At 35.8% G+C, this 19432-nt stretch overlaps 1 protein-coding gene across 4 annotated transcripts in view; it reads right to left on the bottom strand.

Annotated features, from left to right (window-relative positions):
* The window catches only part of SPAG17 (sperm associated antigen 17), a 235062-nt gene that overhangs the window by 98532 nt on the left and 117098 nt on the right, over positions 1 to 19432 (bottom strand). For all 4 annotated transcript variants that reach the window (XM_034990189.1, XM_034990187.1, XM_034990186.1 and 1 more), the window contains 5 exons: positions 19182 to 19276; positions 6104 to 6343; positions 4997 to 5108; positions 2849 to 3007; positions 1531 to 1644 (listed from right to left, as the gene is read on the bottom strand). In XM_034990189.1, coding sequence (XP_034846080.1) covers positions 1531 to 1644; positions 2849 to 3007; positions 4997 to 5108; positions 6104 to 6343; positions 19182 to 19276 — 720 coding nt within the window. The remainder of the gene's footprint in view (positions 1 to 1530; positions 1645 to 2848; positions 3008 to 4996; positions 5109 to 6103; positions 6344 to 19181; positions 19277 to 19432) is intronic.

Genomic DNA, 19432 nt, shown 5'->3' with positions numbered 1-19432 from the left:
AGTCTTTCCTGCATTGTCTAAGAATAGTTATGCATCCATATCTTAGTTTTCTGTTCTGTTCCATTGATATATGTGTCTATTTTTTTTGTGCCAGTACCATACTGTCTTGATGGCTACAGCTTTGTAATATAACTTGGAAGTCCGGAATTGTGATGCCTCCAGCTTTGCTGTTCTTTTCAAGATTGCTTTGGCTATTTGGGGTCTTTTGTGGTTCCGTACAAATTTTAGGATTGTTTGTGCTAGCTGTGTGAAAATGCTTTAGGTATTTTGATAGGGATTGCCTTAAATGTGTAGATTGCTTTAGGTAGTATCGACATTTTAACAACAGTTGTTCTTCCAATCATAAGCATTGGAATGCCTTTCTATTTCTTTCACATTATAAATATTTTCAAATGCAGTACTTATAAATGTGAAATTAGGAACATTTGTTTTAAATGGAATAATTGTGTAATAACTTAAGGATTAAATCAAGAATAAGGAAATCACTGAGGAAATAGCAGCAATATAGTTGATAGAGAGTAGAGTGTAAATATCTTGATCTGAAATCATGATAAGCTATGTTCAGAAGGGATAGGATTTTTTTAGTGAATGTGTGTGATAGTGGATTTAACACATAATTTGTTAGGCAGAGAATGACTTCAAGTGCTGGCTTAGAAAAAAACAAATATAAAATTAAAAGACAAAACCTCAAATAAAGCAAAAATACTAACAAATCCAGTGGGCTCTCTAACTCACTAGAGTATTACAATGTTTTGCACAAAGTAAGAAAAAGATTATAATGACCCAATGGAATGATGTTTCTGCAGAAAAGGAGCTACATGGTAAGGCAGACTGTTGGAGCACCATGATCTACACATGGTTTGAAGGCTATATAGCATAGAGATTATATCTGATTTTGTAAAGCTTTTTTTTTTTTAATGTGTGTGCTTATATCCCTGTAAAATGCATGGGAACCCACAAAGTTTCCTAACTGGCTCTTGGTTAAATGACATATTATTCTGTGGTTTGTAATGAAATAGCTTCCAGGTGGAGAATCTGTTCATTAAATGTGGGGTAAAGATATCCTTCAAGATGTGCAGTGAATGGCTCCTTCAAGACTGTTAAATTCTGAAGCACACTGAGCAGTTCCACAATCCTAGGACTCGTAAAAATACCATTATCTGGAAAACCAAGAGGATTCCTTGAGAAGTCATGCTCTCTTTGGGCGCCAACTAACAGACTTATTTGCTAGTTAGCAAGGACAACTGAAATATATATAATTTTATATGTATATGTGATTATATGTAAAATGATATATATGATAAATTCTGTCTCAAACGTCAAAGCACTGTTATTTTCTAGGTATAAGTGATTATATATGTACATATATGTAAACACACACATGTATGTACACACTCACACATATATTCCCACCTTCCAGGAAAAGAGGGGCGTGAAATCAAAATGTGTTTATCAACACGTGAGCATATTGAGGATGGGCAGATGCCCTTGGTCATGGGACAGTTAGCCTTGCTGTTGTGCTTATTTTACCTGGGGCCATTCCACTTGGTCCATAGTAACTTATTGAGAGGCAGATCCCATTTTCTAAGGTGGCAGAAAAAGATCCAAACTTGCTGACAGCTTTATTATCTGCATCTGATTTTTCTAAAAGACAAATTCAAATTAAGGACATTTGCATTTTATTAAAAAGAAATTAAGCAAAACAGTGAAAAGTGGAAATCACATAGATAAAAACATGGATATGATTAATTAAATTATTGATATGTATGTATGTACCAATGAATTATTATGAAATCATTAGAAAACTTTGTTTTCAAAGAATATTTAATGAATAGGAAAATGCTCATGATGATAAAGTAAGAAATACACTACAATAGAGGCTACTGCTGGGGTGGTAGAATTAGGGCAACTGTCATCTTCTTTAAATATTCTTATATTTCCTAATTTTTCATAATAAACCACATATTCTTTTATCAAACAAAACAAAGAAAAGTAACTTAAAAATTTCTGTTTTAAGTTCTTGGGTACATTCAAGCTTGTCAAACCCTGTGCTCTTGAGTTTGGAAAATACTGGGGCCATCACTGAATTTATTAGTAAGATTTAGTTATTTATCTTATTACTAATTTGAGTTTAAAACATCTTATTAATTAACTCTTCTCCTTTTGCAGGTATAACCCATGTCACATTGGGCAGAGCGCATTGTTTCTCCAGGTGGTATTTCCTGGAGATGTTAAATAGTGTTATCAGGAAGTTTCATGGTGTATAATCAATGGACATTCACCTGGAGTTCTCAGCTACTAGCAGGTAGAGACTATCAAGACTAAATGTAGGATTTTTCTCTTGTCCTTGCAACCTAAGAAACTTGAAAGCATGGGGAGAACTAAGTGATAGAGCACAGAAGGAAACCCCAGCATTTGTAGTGAATATTGGAGAAAAGTTAAAACTTCAGTAGAAATCAATTAATGCAGACCTGAGTGCTAGAGACTGCACTTGATGCAAGTTGTATAAAACAAAATTCTGGCCAGAATGAACATTGCAAACACAATGTTGCTATGTAAATGTAGCCAGCTACAGACTCTGTATGACAACTGGAATCAAGAGCTGGGCATCCAGAGAGGGCAAAACCAAGTTAGCAGTCCACTATACATGTGCTGTGTATACAATGTAGGTACATGTTACCTTAGGGAAAATGTATATAAGCAGAACGGCAAAACACTTTCCTTACCAACTGGAAAAATGACCCTAGTTGCTAAGTGGAAGTGATGCCTGTGTGTTGCTGTCAGATGGATGGGTTTGACACGTTGCTGAAATATCAACCTCCACTGACACAGAGATGCAGCTGCTTACCTGTTTCAAGATTTTGCTCTTCCTCTCTTTTTTCTTTCTCATCTTCTGAGGAACAATCCTCTTCTTTTTTTTCCTTTTTCACAATTTTCTTAGGGTCTTTCAAATGAATTATAAAAGTGTGCTTGTCCTTTTTCACTGTCACCTTGATAAAAGTTGGCCCTGGGGAAAATCATGGGACAGATGATGGGCTGCTGTTGCTGCCCCATTAAGGTCCTCTACAAGACATCTAAATAATGCAGCATAGAATGTAAGTAAGGGCATGGAAACATTTATGGGCATCACTATTTTACAAAAAGATGCCTAAAGGAATAAAGTGATGGTGGAATCCCAGAAATAAATGGCAGGTAGATCAGGGAGATGTTTGCAGACTTTCTAATCAAATTACAGAAGAGCATAGAGCTTGGGGTTCTGCTGCCAAGGTCCAGTTATTTTTGCTACAGAGAAGTTGCTTTTGGATTCAGAAGAAATCTAATGAAATCCAATGAAATCATTAGAAGGATTCAGAAGAAATCAAATTACAGAAGAGAAAACACACTGGTTGAGGCTGATGTACACCTATACTCAACTTGATGATTAATAACACGAGTTAGTTGATGCAAAAGGGTTTTACAGCTTTTAAAGAATTACATCAATGTTAATTATAGTAGTTGTTATTGTTAGTAGCAGCAAATCAGAATTTTCCAAATGGCACATTCCCTCTTCTAGTGTTCTGACTCATTTTTTGTCTCCTTTCTCAGCTTTTCTCTTTTTTTATCCAGCTTATTCTTCTCAACTTTGATTGAGCTATCTTCTGTCAAAAATTGATAGGATTAGGATGAAAATACTGCACTTACTGTGACTCACCTGAAACAAATAAACGTGTGCATATATAAATTTCGATAAGTGCAAGGAATAGTCATGGAAAATAGAACATAGCATTATAAAACTTGAGTCCAGTAGTTTTCTCAATTATGTGATTCTGAGCTCCATTTTTAATTGCTATTAATTGTACCCTATACCCAAGGATGATATTAAAAATATCAAATATGAAAACATATAATATAAATAAATATGTATACCTATACATTAATAACAATCCCTGTCATGTTTTAAATAAACAAACCTTATATAATAAAATGGTCTGACATTTGATGTAAGTTGCACCACCAGCCATTGTTTAAATAATTTGAATGACTTTCAGGCCTTTTTATTTAAAAAATTATTGATGTGACCTTTTGTTTGATGTGGCAGTTACTACCTAATGGTGCTTCCACTTGAGCCATGATTTCACATAGGGAACAGCATCTAACTTTTGCAATGACTTCCTTATTAAATTGATAGTTATTAGATGACAAGAAAGAAAGAAGAAAAGAGAGAGGGATTGAGAGAGAGAGAGGTAGGATGTCAGGCAGAGTGTGGGGGTAGGAGGAGTCCGTGTTGCTTCTTGCTGGGGTACATAACCTTGTGGACATTAAATAGGGCCCTGCTCAAATTCCCTCCACACTGACCACCTCACAGCTCTCAGAGACAATAAGCTATCAAATAAAGCCCAGGTTCTCAAATCCACCTGAGAGATCTTTAAAGCACAGTAAAAAGATAGGCCCTGCTAAATCTGCTTCTTGGGAAGAGTTACACATTTCCTTTAGAGGTTTTCCAGACTAGGTCCTCCTCACTGCATCCCTAAGGCTCCTCTCCCACTCAAAGACTTCTGAATCCAAAAGCAACTTCTCTGTAGCAAAAATAACTGGACCTTGGCAGCAGAACCCCAAGCTCTATGCTCCAGAGCCCAAACTAGAAATTTATTCTCAACTCACAGTATGTGCTTGGTTTCTGAGATAACACTATGTGCTGCAATTAATATTACTAATTAATTATTTGCTTATTGTGGTTACTATTATAATATCTCCAAATCGTATAGAAATATTTTAAGATTTTAACAACTAGAATGTTCATAAGAGTGTGTTCCAGGTAAACTCTCAGATGGCTTGTGCCCTGCGGTCAATTATGACAGAAGCATGTGAGGTCTGGAAATGCTGACTGTGGTGTACAATAAACAAAAGTGGGCACATTACCACTCTCACCTATCATACCCAAAGTTACAAGGCTCCAGGTTGATCTGAAATGGGTTAGTATCTTCCAAGCTATTAACCAGCTGCATTCAAAATGTACCTTTTTCAAATGTTGTTTTCTCTACTTCAATCTGCCCTCCATCCGAAGGATACAGATAAGAATTTGTTCCTGAGATTTGGATGGGTATATCTCCCATATTATATCCACGAAACTAGAAGGGAAAACACAGGCTTTGAGTGTGGAACTGCAATTGACAAAAATCAACTCATCAGTGTGAGCCAGTTAAAGTTGCTATCAGCTTAATTTCTGCAAAATGAATGTCTGTCACTTTGTATACTCACAGGACAGTGTCCATATTACCTTTAGCACCTCCTGTGATATTATAAGGACAGGCAGAATTAAAGGAGGTCCATGATTTTAAAATCTGTTCACTGGAGCACCCTTACAGCTAGTGCAGATCAAATCACTGTACTATTGAAAAGCAGTGGGAGAAGAAATCAATTTCTCTTTCACTGGCTATTAATATTCTGTTTAAAGTGAACTGATATATTGTTAAATATTGACACTTTGTACTTTTTTCTTGACACTTTATCCTTCAGGAAGTCATATGGTAAAGACATTTTTTGCTAAGTGTTGCTGATAGAGCTCCAAGTAATTGTGATGCATGCTAAGGCTTGAGAAGTGGCTTAGAGTAGCAGCTAGAAAGGACAAGGGCTGTTAGATTTCTGTCCATCTCTTTCCCATTAGGTTTTCCTCATAAGACTGCCTAAGGGACAGACTGGCAAAGGGAAGATTTTACCAAAGCCTACAAGCAAAATACATGGGTGCCTACTCAGCAAGGCCTATCATCTGAGACAAATACAGCCAAACTTTGTGTTCACTTTGACCTTTCACAGTTGCTTTATTTACATTAACCTAAATGAATGCTTTTGTGTCAAATCTCCATTTTCCTGCCCTTAGTAACCTAGTTTCATGGCACTCAAGACAACCTGGCCTGAGGGTATTCCCATCTTGGTGACTGGCTACATAGAAAGTCCTAGGTATAAGAAGGTAGAGTACAGGTCTGAGATCATCTATGCTAGAAAAAACTCCAAGGCCTTCTGTGATGTCAGTGAAAACTGGGAACCTTGTGTTTCCACAGAAGCTGTGTTTCTCCCAAAACAATTAGTAAGAACCCAAAGAAGCTTTTTAGAACACTGATTTTACCGGATAAATGATCTCAGGTTCTGGTTGCTGGAAGGACTCCTCTGCTATTTCTGGAATCCTCATTTGTTCTTCTTTAGTTTTCTCCTTCAAAACAGATTTTTTCTTCAAAAGCTTACTCTCTTCTTTCTCTACCTTTTCCTTGTCTTTCTTTTTACCAGTTTCCTTACTCTTCTTTTCTGCTTTTTTTTCTTCCTTTAAGCGCTCCTCTTCTGCTAATCGATCTTGTTCTTCTTTCCATGCCTATAAACACATTTAAAAAAATTAACAGGATTTTGAAACAAATTAGATCCCATTCAGGTTCATTTTGGAGAATACTTCACATGCTTTTTTGTAAGTTGTATCTCTGACAAATTAAGATACTGAGCTAGAAACCTTGGAGTTACCCTTGATTCTCTTCTTTCACCCAACTTCTGTGTACCACACCCTGCCAAAGCTCTTCAGAGATTTTTCTTTACTCAGCTGCCTCTCTCACCTTCTGTTGCACTTTTCTTTAATTCAGGTCTTCTCATCTTTATCCTGAACTATTACATCAGCCTCTTAGCTGGTCTTCCTGCTTCCTATACTTTTCCACATGAACCAATCCCCAATTTAGGTCCTGGTTAATTTAGCAGTATGGTGGACCAGATGTTCAAAGAAACATTCCTGGCATAAAATATTTCAAAATTGATAGATAAAATGTAAAAATCATCATTGTAAAGCATAGCAGGGCCGGCAACAAAGTAAAAGGTATGAGAAAGCACTAGTCTAGTGAGGAACATGAGTACTCAGGACAGAAGTTTCTAAGGACTATATGCCCACCCCTGGCAGCCTAGAACTGAAGTTTTAATAGGTTATAGGGACTAGAGAAATAACCTGGGAGATCAGATCAAAGATATCTGAATAGAGCAGGAATTTTAAAAAATGACACCTTCATTGGGTGAACTAAAAAAATATCTTTCCCTATAGAGGAAGACCATTAATTCTAGCTTGCTTCTTTAGCCTTGTGTTAAAGGTGAGGAGGGGTGGGGGAGTCTCCCCTGAGAACTAATGACAAGGCTGTCCTCACATAGATTTGTGGCCAAAATATACATTACCTTAAAAATGTATTCTAAAAATGTTGTGGGTGGGTATGAGCTCACAAATGAAAATCACAAAACATGCAGAAGTAAGCCAAAAGCAAGAATCTGAAGAAGAAACTTTCTGTGAAGACATATCTGCAAAGACTGAAGATATTGGAATTATCAAATAGAGGATATAAAATAAGTATTTTGATCTGCTTAATCTTTAATTTGCTTAAAGAGAAAGAAGGATCCAAAGTATAAATAGGAAATAAAAAAGTATCAAAAATAAGAAGGTGAGTTTGAAAGCTCTGTTAGAAATGAAATAGAACTTTAGAAAAGGCAGCATTTTAATAGATTATGGCTGAGCCATTTCCAGAGTTGATGAAAGACATGGATCCTAACATTCAGGAAGGCCAATGAGTTAAAAGCAGGAAGTAACAGTGGTGTGTGTGCTGACTTTGAAATAAGTCAGTCAGAGAAAGACAAATATCATATGATTTCACTTATATGTGGAATTTAAGAAACAAAACAGATGAACATAGGGGAAGGGAAGGAAAAATAAGAGAAAGACCAGGAGGGAGGCAAACCATAAGAGACTTTTAACTATAGGGAATAAACTGACGGTTGCTGGAGGGTTGCTATGTGGGGGCATGGGGAATGGGCATTACCTGGGTGATGGGCATTAAGGAGGGCATTTGAAGTAATGAGCACTGAGTGTTGTACGCAGCTGATGAATCACTGAATTCTACCTCTGAAACTAATAATAGAGTATATATTAATTAAATTGAATTTAAATAAAAAATTAAAAACAAAAAACAGTTGTGTGCTGGACCTAGCTCATGTTGACTTGAAAGAGTTTATTGTTAAATTTTCCAGAATTTTTTTTTTAAAGATTTTATTTATTTATTTGACAGAGAGAGACACAGCGAGAGAGGGAACACAAGCAGGGGGAGTGGGAGAGGGAGAAGGAGGCTCCCCACAGAGCAAGGAGCCCGATGCGGGACTCGATCCCAGGACCCTGGGATCATGACCTGAGCCGAAGGCAGTTGCTTAACCAACTGAGCCATCCAGGCGCCCAAATTTTCCAGAATTTTATGAGCTGGTTGTTAACCACAGCATTATTTAAAATTAGATTATATAAATGCACAATCAAATAACATTAAAAACAAAGACATTAAATACTCAAAACTTACCACCTTCCTAATTATTCTGTTATATTTCACTATTATCTATGTTCTTGAGGTTATTTATATGAATTGTAGCTGTATCATAGAAATACAATATAATGGTGTACTACTGCATATTGCTTCTAATTCTGCATTCAGTGATGTTGTATTAATAGCCTGAATACAGCCATAATGGGCATTTTTACACTACACATATCAGCAAATGCTACAAATCAGGGACCAACTCACTGTTGGTTATCTAAACTTATGAAAGTGGTGAGAAAATGTTAATAATGCAGATTAAATTTAAAAGTGTCATGTTTGGAGTTGTTATTTTGTAACTAGTTAAAAATCTAGCTTATACTCCCTGTTTACAAGAGATGCTTAAAATATAAACACACAGGAAGGTGAAAATAAAGAGATGTAATTTGCCAGTCAAATGCTATCTGATAGAAAGCATTTATCCCTTTGTTTCTCTTTATTAATTTTAGAATCAATTTTCCAAGGTTCATAAAAATTCTGCTGGGATTTTGATAAGAATAACACTGAGTTTATAGTATATTTGATTTCCTAAATTGAATGTTCTCACCCATGACCATTGTATATTTTCCCACTTATTTAAGTGTTAAATGGCCTCAGTAATATGTTTTAATTTTCTCCATAAAGATTTTGCTTATCTTTTATTTTTCCTCACACCTTACAGTTTGTGTTTTTCTTGCAAATAATACTTGTTTTCTATTACATTTTCTATTTTTTCTTTTTAGATTTTTTTACTTATTTATTTGAGAGAGCAAGCACAAGCAGGGAGAGGGGCACAAGCAGGGGGGAGGGGCAGAGTGAGAGGGAGAAGCAAACTCCCCACTGAGCAGGGAGCCTGAGGCAGGGCTCATCCCAGGACCAAGGGTTCATGACCTGAGTCAAAGGCAGATGCTTAACCGACTGAGCCACCCAGGTGCCCCTCTATTACATTTTCTAATTGGTTATTGCTGGAGAATAGGACCTCCAATGATTTTTTTCCACGTTGATCTTGTATACAGCAACCTTGCCAACTTCCCTAATTTATTTTATTTTTTATTTTTTATTTAAATTCAATTAGCCAACATAACATCATTAGTTTCAGATGTAGAATTCAGTAATTCATCAGTTGCATATAACACCCAGTGCTCATCACATCATATGTCCTCCTTAATACCCATCACCCAGTTACTCCATCCCCCCACTCACCTCCCCTCCAGCAACCTTCAGTTTCTTTCCCATAGTTAAGAGTCTCTCATTGTTTGTCTCCCTCTCTGATTTCTTCCCATTTGTTTTTCCTTCCAATCCTCTATGATCCTCTGCACTGTTTCTTATATTCCTCATATAAGTGAAACCATGTGATAATTGTCTTTCTCTGATTGACTTAATTCTGTCAACATAATACCTCCTAGTTCCATCCATATCAATGTAAATGGTAAGATTACATCCTTTCTGATGGCTGAATAATATTCAATTGTATGTATATACCACATCTTCTTTATCCATTCATCTGTTGATGGACATCTGGGCTCTTTCCATAGTTTGGCTATAGTGGGCATTGTTGCTATAAACATTGGGATGCAAGTGCCCCTTCGGATCACTACATTTGTATCTTTGGGGCAAAGAGCCAGTAGTGAGATTGCTGGGTCATAGGGTAACTCTATTTTCAACTTTTTGAGGAACCTCCAGACTGTTTTCCAGAGTGGCTGCACCAGCTTGCATTCCCACCAACAGTGTGAGAGGGTTCCCCTATCTCCCCATCCTCACCAACATCTGTCCTTTCCTGACTTGTTCATTTTAGCCATTCTCACTGGTGTGAGGTGGTATCTCATTGAGGTTTTGATTTGGATTTCCCTGATGCCAAGTGACGTTGAGCATTTTTTCAAGTGTCTGTTGGCCATTTGGATGTCTTCTTTGGAGAAATGTCTGTTCATGTCTTCTGCCCATTTCTTGATTGGATCATTTGTTCTTTGGGTGTTGAGTTTGATAAGTTCTTTATAGATCTTGGATACTAGCCCTTTACCTGATATGTCATTTGCAAATATCTTCTCCCATTCTGTCAGTTGCCTTTTATTTTGTTGACTCTTTCCTTTGCTATGCAAAAGCTTCTTATCTTGATGAAGTCCAAATAGTTCATTTTTACTTTTGTTTCCCTTGCCTTTGCAGAAGATTCTAGCAAGAAGTTGCTCTGGCCGAGGTCAAAGTTGCTGCCTGTGTTTTTCTCTAGGATTTTAATGGATTCGTGTCTCACATTTAGGTCTTTCATTCATTTTGAGTCTATTTTTGTGTATGGCATAAGGAAATGTTCCAGTTTCATTCTTCTGCATGTGGCTATCCAATTTTCCCAACACGATTTGTTGAAGAGACTGTATTTTTTGCATTGGATATTCTTTCCTGGTTTGTCAAAAATTAGTTGACCATAGAGTTGAGGGTCCATTTCTGGGCTCTCTATTCTGTTCCATTGATCTATGTGTCTGTTTTTGTACCAGTGTCATACTATCTTGATTACAGCTTGGTAACAGAGCTTGAAGTCCGGGACTGTGATACCACAAGCTTTGGTTTTCTTTTTCAACATTCTTCTGGCTATTCAGGGTCTTTTTTGGTTCCATACAAATTTTAGGATTATTTGTTCCAGTTCTGTGAAAAATGGTGTTATTTTGATAGGGATTGTATTGGATGTATAGATTGCTCTGGGTAGCACAGACATTTTAACAATATTTATTCTTCCATTCCATGAGCATGGAATGTTTTTCTATTTCTTTGTGTCTTCCTCAATTTTTTCGTAAGTGTTCTGTAGTTTTCAAAGTACAGATCCTTTACCTCTTTGGTTAGGTTTATTCCTCGGTATCATACAGTTTTTGGTGCAATTATAAATGGGATCGACTCCTTAATTTCTCTTTCTTCTGTCTCATTGTTTGCGTATAGAAATGCCACTGATTTTTGTGTATTGATTTTATATCCTGCCACTTTGCTGAATTCCTGTATGAGTTCTAGCAATTTTGGGGTGGAGTCTTCTGGGTTTTCCACATAAAGTATCATTCATCTTCAAAGAGTGAGAGTTTGACTTCTTCTTTGCCAATTTGAATACCTTTTCTTTTTGTTGTCTGATTGCCGATGCTAGGACTTCTAGTATTATGTTGAACAGCAATGGTGAGAGTGGGCATCCCTGTTGGGTTCCTGAGCTTAGGGGAAAAGCTCTCAGTTTTTCCCCATTGAGAATGGTATTCACTGTGGGCTTTTCATAGATAGCTTTTATGATATTGAGGTATGTACCCTCTATCCCTACATTATGAAGAGTTTTAATGAAGAAAGAATGCTGTACTTTGTCAAATGCTTTTTCTGCATCTATTGAGAGGATCATATGCTTCTTGTCCTTTATTTCTGTAGTGTATCACATTGATTGATTTGCAGATGTTGAACCACCCTTGCAGCCCAGGAATAAATCCTACTTGGTCATGGTGAATAATCCTTTTCATGTACTGTTGGATCCTATTAGCTAGTATCTTGGTGAGAATTTTGGCATCCATGCTCATCAGGGATATTGGTCTGTAATTCTCCTTTTTGTGGGGTCTTTGTCTGGTTTTGGGATCAAGGTAATGCTGGCCTCAGAGAATGAGTTTGGAAATTTTCCACCCATTTCTAGTTTTTTGAAAGAGCTTCAGAAGAATAGGTATTAATTCTTCTTGAAATGTTTGGTAGAATTCCCCTGGGAAGCCATCTGGCCCTGCACTCTTGTTTGTTGAGAGATTTTTGATTACAGCTTCAATTTCCTTGCTGGTTGTGGGTCTGTTCAGGTTTTCTATTTCTTCCTGTTTCAGTTTTGGTAGTTTATATGTCTCCAGGAATGCATCCATTTCTTCCAGATTGCCTAATTTGTTGGCATATATTTACTCATAATATGTTGTCATAATTGTTTGTATTTCTGTGGTGTTTGTTGTGATCTCTCCTCTTTCATACATGATTTTATTAATTTGGGTCCTTTCTCTTTTCTTTTTGATAAGTCTGGCCAGGGTTTTATCTATCTTATCAATCCTTTCAAAGAACCATTTCCTAGTTTCATTGATCTGTTCTACTGTTCTTCTGGATTCTATTTCATTGATTTCTGCTCTGATCTTTATTATTTCTCATACCCTGCTGGGTTTAGGCTTTATTTGCTGTTCTTTCTCCAGCTCCTTTAGATGTAAGGTGGGGTTGTGTATTTGAGACCTTTCTTGTTTTTTGAGAAAGTCTTGTATTGCTATGTATTTCCTTCTTAGGACTGCCTCTGCTGCATCCCAAAGATTTGAACAGTTGTGTTTCCATTTTCATTTGTTTTTATGAATTTTTAAAATTCTTCTTTAATTTCCTGGTTGACCCATTCATTCTTTAGTAGGATGCTCTTTAGCCTCCATGGATTTGAGTTCGTTCCATATTTCCTGTTGTGGTTGAGTTCCAGTTTCAAAGTATTGTAGTCTGAAAATATGCAGGGAATTATCCCAATCTTTTGGTACCGGTTGAGACCTGATTTGTGACCCAGTATGGGACCTATTCTGGAGAATGTTCCATGGTCACTCAAAAAGAATGTTTATTCTGTTGCTTTCGGATGGAATGTTCTGAATGTATCTCTGAAGTCCATCTGGTCCAGTGTGTTATTCAAAGCCCTTTTTCCTTGTTGATCTTCTGCTTAGATGATCTGTCCATTGCAGTGAGTGTGGTGTTAAAGTCCCCTACTATTATTTTATTATTATCAGGGTTTCTTTAATTTTATTATTAATTGGCTTATATAACTGGCTTCTGCCAAGTTAGGAGCATAAATATTTATAATTGTTAAATCTTCTTGTTGAATAGACCCTTTAAGTATGATATAGTGTCCCTCTTCATCCCTTACTACAGTCTTTGGTTTGAAATCTAATTTGTCTGATATAAGGATTGCTAGCCCACCTTTCTTTTGATGTCCATTAGCATGATAAATGGTTCTCCACTCCTTCACTTTCAATCTGGAGGTGTCTTTGGATCTAAAATGAATCTCTTATAGACACCATATGGATGGGTCTTGCTTTTTTATCAAATCTGATACCCTGTGTCTTTCGATTGGGGCATTTAGCCCATTTACATTCAGATTACTTATTGAAAGATATGAATTTAGTGCCATTGTATTACTTGAAAAGGAACTGTTACTGTATATTGTCTCTGTTCCTTTCTGGTCTATGTTACTTTTGGGTTCTCTCTTTGTTTAGAGGATCCCCTTTCATATTTCTTGTAGGGGGTTTGGTGATCACAAATTCTTTTAGTTTCTGTTTGTCCTGGAAGATTTTTATCAGTCTTTCTATTTTGAATGACATACTAGCTGGATAAACTATTCTTGGCTGCATATTTTTCTCATTTAGTACCCTGAGTATGTCATGCCAGTTCTTTTTGGCCTACCAGGTCTCTGTGGAGAGGTCTGCTGGCAGTCTAATGTTTCTACCCTTGTATGTTAAGGACCTCTTGTTTTGAGCTGCTTTCAGGATTTTCTCTTTATCTCTGACATTTACAAGCTTTACTATAATATGTCAGGGTGTTGATTTATTTTTATTGATTTTGAGGGGGGTTTTCTGTGCCTCTTGGACTTGAATGCTTGTTTTCTTTCTCAGATTAGGGAAGTTCTCAGCTATGGTTTGCTCAAATATACCTTCTGTCCCTCTCTCTCTCTCATTCCTCTTACTCTTGGACCCCAAAAATTCTAGTATTTTTTGCTTTATGGTATCACTCATTTCTCAAATGCTCCCTTCATGATCTAGTAGTTGTTTTTCTCTCTTTTCCTCAGTTTCCTTACTTTCCATCATTTTGTCTTCTAGATCACTGAATCTCTTTTCTGCCACATTTACCCTAGCTGTTAAGAGTGTCCACTTTAGAGTGCATCTTAGTTAAAGCATTTTTAATTTTGGCCTGATTAGATTTTAGTTCTCTTATTTCTGTAGTAAGGGATTCTCTAGTTATGCTTTTTTCAAGTCCAGCTAGTATCTTTATAATCATTTTGAATTCTAGTTCTGACATCTTAATTATATCCATATCAATTAAATCTATGGCAGAGAGTATTACCTTTGGTTCTTTCTTTTTTTGTGAACTTTGCTTTCTAGTTATTTTGTCCAGAGAAGAATATATGAATGAGTGAACAAAATAAAAAATATTAGCCATGACCCCAGCGAAATATACACTAGACAAATCCAAAGAGATAGGAAACCAAAAAAAAAAAAGGATATAAGAAAGAATATAATCTCACAGGTGGACAAAATGGAGTGATCCAGTTGGTCCTAGGTGTATTTTGGTCTATTAGAAGACACTAAATCCCAAAATTGTAAAGAAAGAAAAACTCATATATATATTTTTATATATAAATATATATATATTTATATTATATATTAATATAAATATATATTATATATAAATAACTCATATATATAAATAACTCATATAAATATATATATAAAACCATATATATAAATAAAATTGAATAGTGAAAGGAAGCAAAAAATGAAGAATATAAATTATAAATGTAAAACTGAAAATTTAGAAAAGACTTAAAAAAGAGTTGATAAAATAAGAAACTAGTTGGACAGGAAAAAAAAAAGAAAAAGAATTTTAAATTGAATGACTAAAGAATCATGAGATGAAACCTCGAATTCTATATACTATTTTCCCCTAGTACAGGAGATTTCCATTCTGTGTGATCCATAAACTTGGTATTAGCCTGATATTCCTGCTGGTCTTCTGCAGGTGGGGTCTTTGATTCTCCGGTGTCTTTGCCTGGGTAGAGTTGCACTGCCCCTTGCCAGGGGGCCAGGCTCAGTGTAAGCTGCATCAGATTGCTCTATGTAGCTTTTGTTCCCTGAAGGCTTTCCCCTCAGCTTTAGAGGATGGAAAAAAAAATGGCAGCCACCCAATCTCCAGCCTCAGAGCTGAATTATCATGGCCCCTACACTTCAGTTCGCCCTCAGGAAAAAGTACTCAGTTACTTTTGTGTGTGCCAAACTCTGAAGACTCCTAAGGTGCAAACCTGCACCAATCCTCCTGGGTGGAGGAGGAGGGTCACTGTGCTTGCCTGATCCTGTGCACATCCATGCTGCTCCTAGTTTCTCAGTGCTAATGTCTTATCATACCAAAATGACAAATAGCTATTTCTTTTATCACACATATTTGGTCACTAAGATTTTGCTAATTGTTGACTTCAGTAAAAAAATGAAACATTTTTAATTATTAAAAGCCATACATATTTCTTTTACAATGTACATTTTATTTCTTGTCATTTATATTCACTCAAAACTCTAAGCAAGAACATCTATAATGCTTCATGAAGTATCTCTTAATTCTATTAAAGAATGAATGATGTTTAAATGGGTGGGGTGACATCAAGACAGGATCTTGGTTTCATTTCATTTAAAAGCTAATGCAGATAACAGAAACTGTATCCTAAAGCTGGTAGATCGGGTATCTTTTTTTCAGCACTTACCATTCAGACAGTAATGATGTTTGAGGGCATCTTAACCTAAACAAGTATTTAGCATTACATCTCACCTGGGTCAACAGTCTAGGGTATCAAAGTTAAACTGTGTTACTGTAAATTAATGGAAAATGTAACTGCACTTTGCTGAAAGATCAATGTCCAATAAAGGCTGCACAATAAAAAAAAAAAAATTGTATTTCGACATAATTGGTTTCCTTTGTAATTTTTCTTTTTATTTTGTGCACTTACAAACAATCTGAGAAGGGTGTCTATATAGAGACTTCACCAGGCTGCCAAAGGGTCCTCACAGAGGTTCTGCCACTTGTTGGGCCCCTCCTTGGAGAGTGGTTGCCCAGTTGTGCTGGGGTTCACAGTTATGGCAACACTGAGCTGAGAGCCCACTCCCAGGCTCACTGAATGTAGTCTGCTTCCCTGCTCCAATGCTTGGGAACTTTGCCACACTCGGGCACCCCCATTCTTTCTGTGACTGTGGGGATCCTGAGACCACACTGTCCCACCTAGGATTCTGCTCTCCTTCACCACCTGAGCATCTTTCAGGCAGTGGCATCCCTCACTGGAGCAGACTTTTAAGAGTTCCAGTTTTGTACTCCATTGCTATATCACTTTCCAGTAGCTGGCTTACAGAGGCTCCCTCTCCCTGTGGTTTGTCTTCCAATATATCCCCTTAGATTCACTTCTCCACACCTCCTACCTTGCAGAAAGTGGTCAATTTTCTATTTGCTGAATTGCAGCAATTCTTTTCTTAGATCTCAGGTTGAATTCACAGGTGTTCAGAATAATTTGATAGATATCTAGCTGAATTCAAGGGACCAGATGAAACTACGGTCCCCTACTCTTTCTGCCATCTTCCCTCCTCCAAGTAAAAACCCTTCCTTAATTTATTTTCAAGGCAAACTAACCTTAATACTGATTCTTGTTAATAACAATGTGAAAGTCTATAGACTAATTTCATTTATCATGGACACAAAAAATCTAGATAAAATAGTATCAGACCAAACCCAGTTGTTTAGTAAAATAATAACATACCATGAAAAAAATGTGTTATAATTCTTAATCTATAATGTGCATAAAAGTGGTTCTAGGAGCTTATTAAAAATTAAAATTCCTAAATTCTACTCAAGAAGATGCAATTAAGATGGAGTAAAAGTATCTGTATTTTAAGTCTCTCTTCTCCCCAGAGACCCCTAGGCAATTATAAATATGTCATTATGTGGGATGAGGACAAAATTTTAGGAAATATTGAAGAGGAGTTTGTTTTAAAAATGCAAAGTTTATTCATATTGTTAAATAAATCTCCATAATTCAATATATCAATAAAATAAAGGAGGAAAACCAACATACATTTTAAAAATTTAATAAAATTAAGCAGCAACAAATAATAAACTTAAAGATTTGGCATGTAATTATTTTTACCATTAAGACCAAGAAGCCAGGGAGGCTCACCAATATAAACCTACATTGTTTTGAGGTTTACTGCATACTGATGGGAGTGTGGAAGTCAGCTCTTGCCTACCTGATATTTAAGCTTACAACAAAGCTATTATAATTAAAATAGTATGGTGCTTGCAAAGGAACAATTAAGAAGGTGACTGAAACAGAATACAGCATTAAAAAATGGATCCAAAAAAATAAATGGGTGAAGGGGTTTAAGAGGTACAAATTTCCATGTATAAAATAAGTAAGTCACAAAAATAAAAATAAATAAATAAGTACCTATTATGTTATATAGTCAACATTCCAATTCAGTTGTGGTGTGTGGGGAGGTGATTAATGTTACATTTAATAAAGTGGTACTAGTAAAATGACAATCCATGTGGGCAAAGAAAAAACCCCTTTCATTATACTATAAAAAATGAATTTCAGGTAGATTTGATATCTAAATATAAAAAAATATATCATGAAAATATTCTAAGAGAGTACAGGAAAATTGATGTAAAATCAAGGTGGAATCATTCTGTTATAAGCCCTGAAACCATAAAAAGAATGACAGATTTAAAAAAAAATTTTTTTTGGAGAAGCTATAACATGCATACAAAAACAGCATAAATCCTAACTGAATAGCTGAAATGCTCCTGTAACCACCACCAGGTCAAGAAACAGGCTATTTCCCACTCCTCTGAAGCCCTCCTCAGGCTTCTTTCCGATCACTTCCTATTTCTACTGTCCTAAAGGCAGCCATTATGCTAATTTGCAATACTTCAGCTTAGTTTTGTGTGTTTTTAAGCTTTATGTAAATGAAACCATACATAATGGATATATTCGTTTCATTCTCTTTTCTTGTGCTCAATATGATGTTTGTGAGATTCATCCATATTTCTGGGTGTAGCTGTTGGTCATTCATTCCCAAAGCTTCACCAGTATTTCATTGTATGGCTGAACCATACTAGGCACTCCACTGATGAATATTTGAATGTTTCTAGTTTGGGAGAATTAAAAAATAATGCTGCAAGAACAACTTTGTCCATGTGTCTTGGTGTATACATGCATGCATTTTTATTAGGTATATACCCAGGAGTGGAATTATTAGGTTAAAAAGAAATTGTATGCTTGATTTTAATAGGTACGTCCAGTTTTCCAAAGTAGAAGTGCCCACTTATATTTCAATCAGCAGTGTATGAGAATTCAATTTGCTTCACATCCTTGCCAAAATGTGGTATTATGTCTTTCAAATTTTGGCCAAAAATGATTGATCTGACTACATAAAAGTAAAATATTTCTGTATAAATAGAAACATAAATGACACTTATTAATAAGGAAATTGTTTAATACTTCACATATATCCAAATTATAGACTAATAATATTGCTATGAAAATAAGTTAGATCTCTAGATATTATCTGGAAGTGATAGTCATGATATGTTGCTAAGAAAAAAAGGTATGTAGCAGAGTAGAAAAAAAAAATACCAATCTAAATCAAAACCAAACAAATGAAGACCTTCTTTATATTTGTGCATGCTTGCATGTATGAGTAAAGAGCATACCAAATCGTTATTATTTCTTATTTTCAGGGGCTTAGAAGAACCAAAGTAATTTTGATTTATTATAAGCCATATATCAATTTTGTAATTAAAATTCCGATTAAAAATTGGAAACAAAAACCAAACACCTGCAACAGAAACAGACAGTATACTAAGTATGAACAAGGCACTGCCCTGGATTTTGGTTATATAAAAATGAATGACAAAGAGTCCTTTAAAGGTTTATCACCTGGAGAAGGAGACAGATCGGTGGAGAGACTGCTTTTTCATTGCAGATTCAATTATTTCTGAGAGTTTAGTTAAAAAGATCACTTCTGTTACACCACACCAACCCTCTACCACACAATAAATTTGAATTTGTAATGATTCAGTGTCATTTGCCTTTCCTTGAATTACCTTGAGAGAGCCTTCTAAAATGAAAGGAATCTTGATTTCCTTCTCTTTTTCTTTTTCTTGATCCACTATCTCTGTTTTGCTCATTCCTTTGTTACCTATAACCAGAGAAAATTAAACTTCTTAGTAACTCTCTACAACAAAGTTTCATAGAAGTACCAAATTTCTGGATTATAGAGGATCTTAAGAATGGTGTTTTTGTTTTTGTTTTTAAATGTTTTATTTATTTATTCATGAGAGTCAGAGAGACAGAG

The sequence above is a fragment of the Mirounga leonina genome, unplaced genomic scaffold (genome assembly GCF_011800145.1).
Source record: "Mirounga leonina isolate KUSES-001 unplaced genomic scaffold, KU_Mleo_1.0 Mir_507, whole genome shotgun sequence".
Taxonomy (NCBI): Eukaryota; Metazoa; Chordata; class Mammalia; order Carnivora; family Phocidae; genus Mirounga; species Mirounga leonina.
Note: the sequence above shows the minus strand (reverse complement) of the source record. Positions and strands in the feature narration are given on the sequence as shown.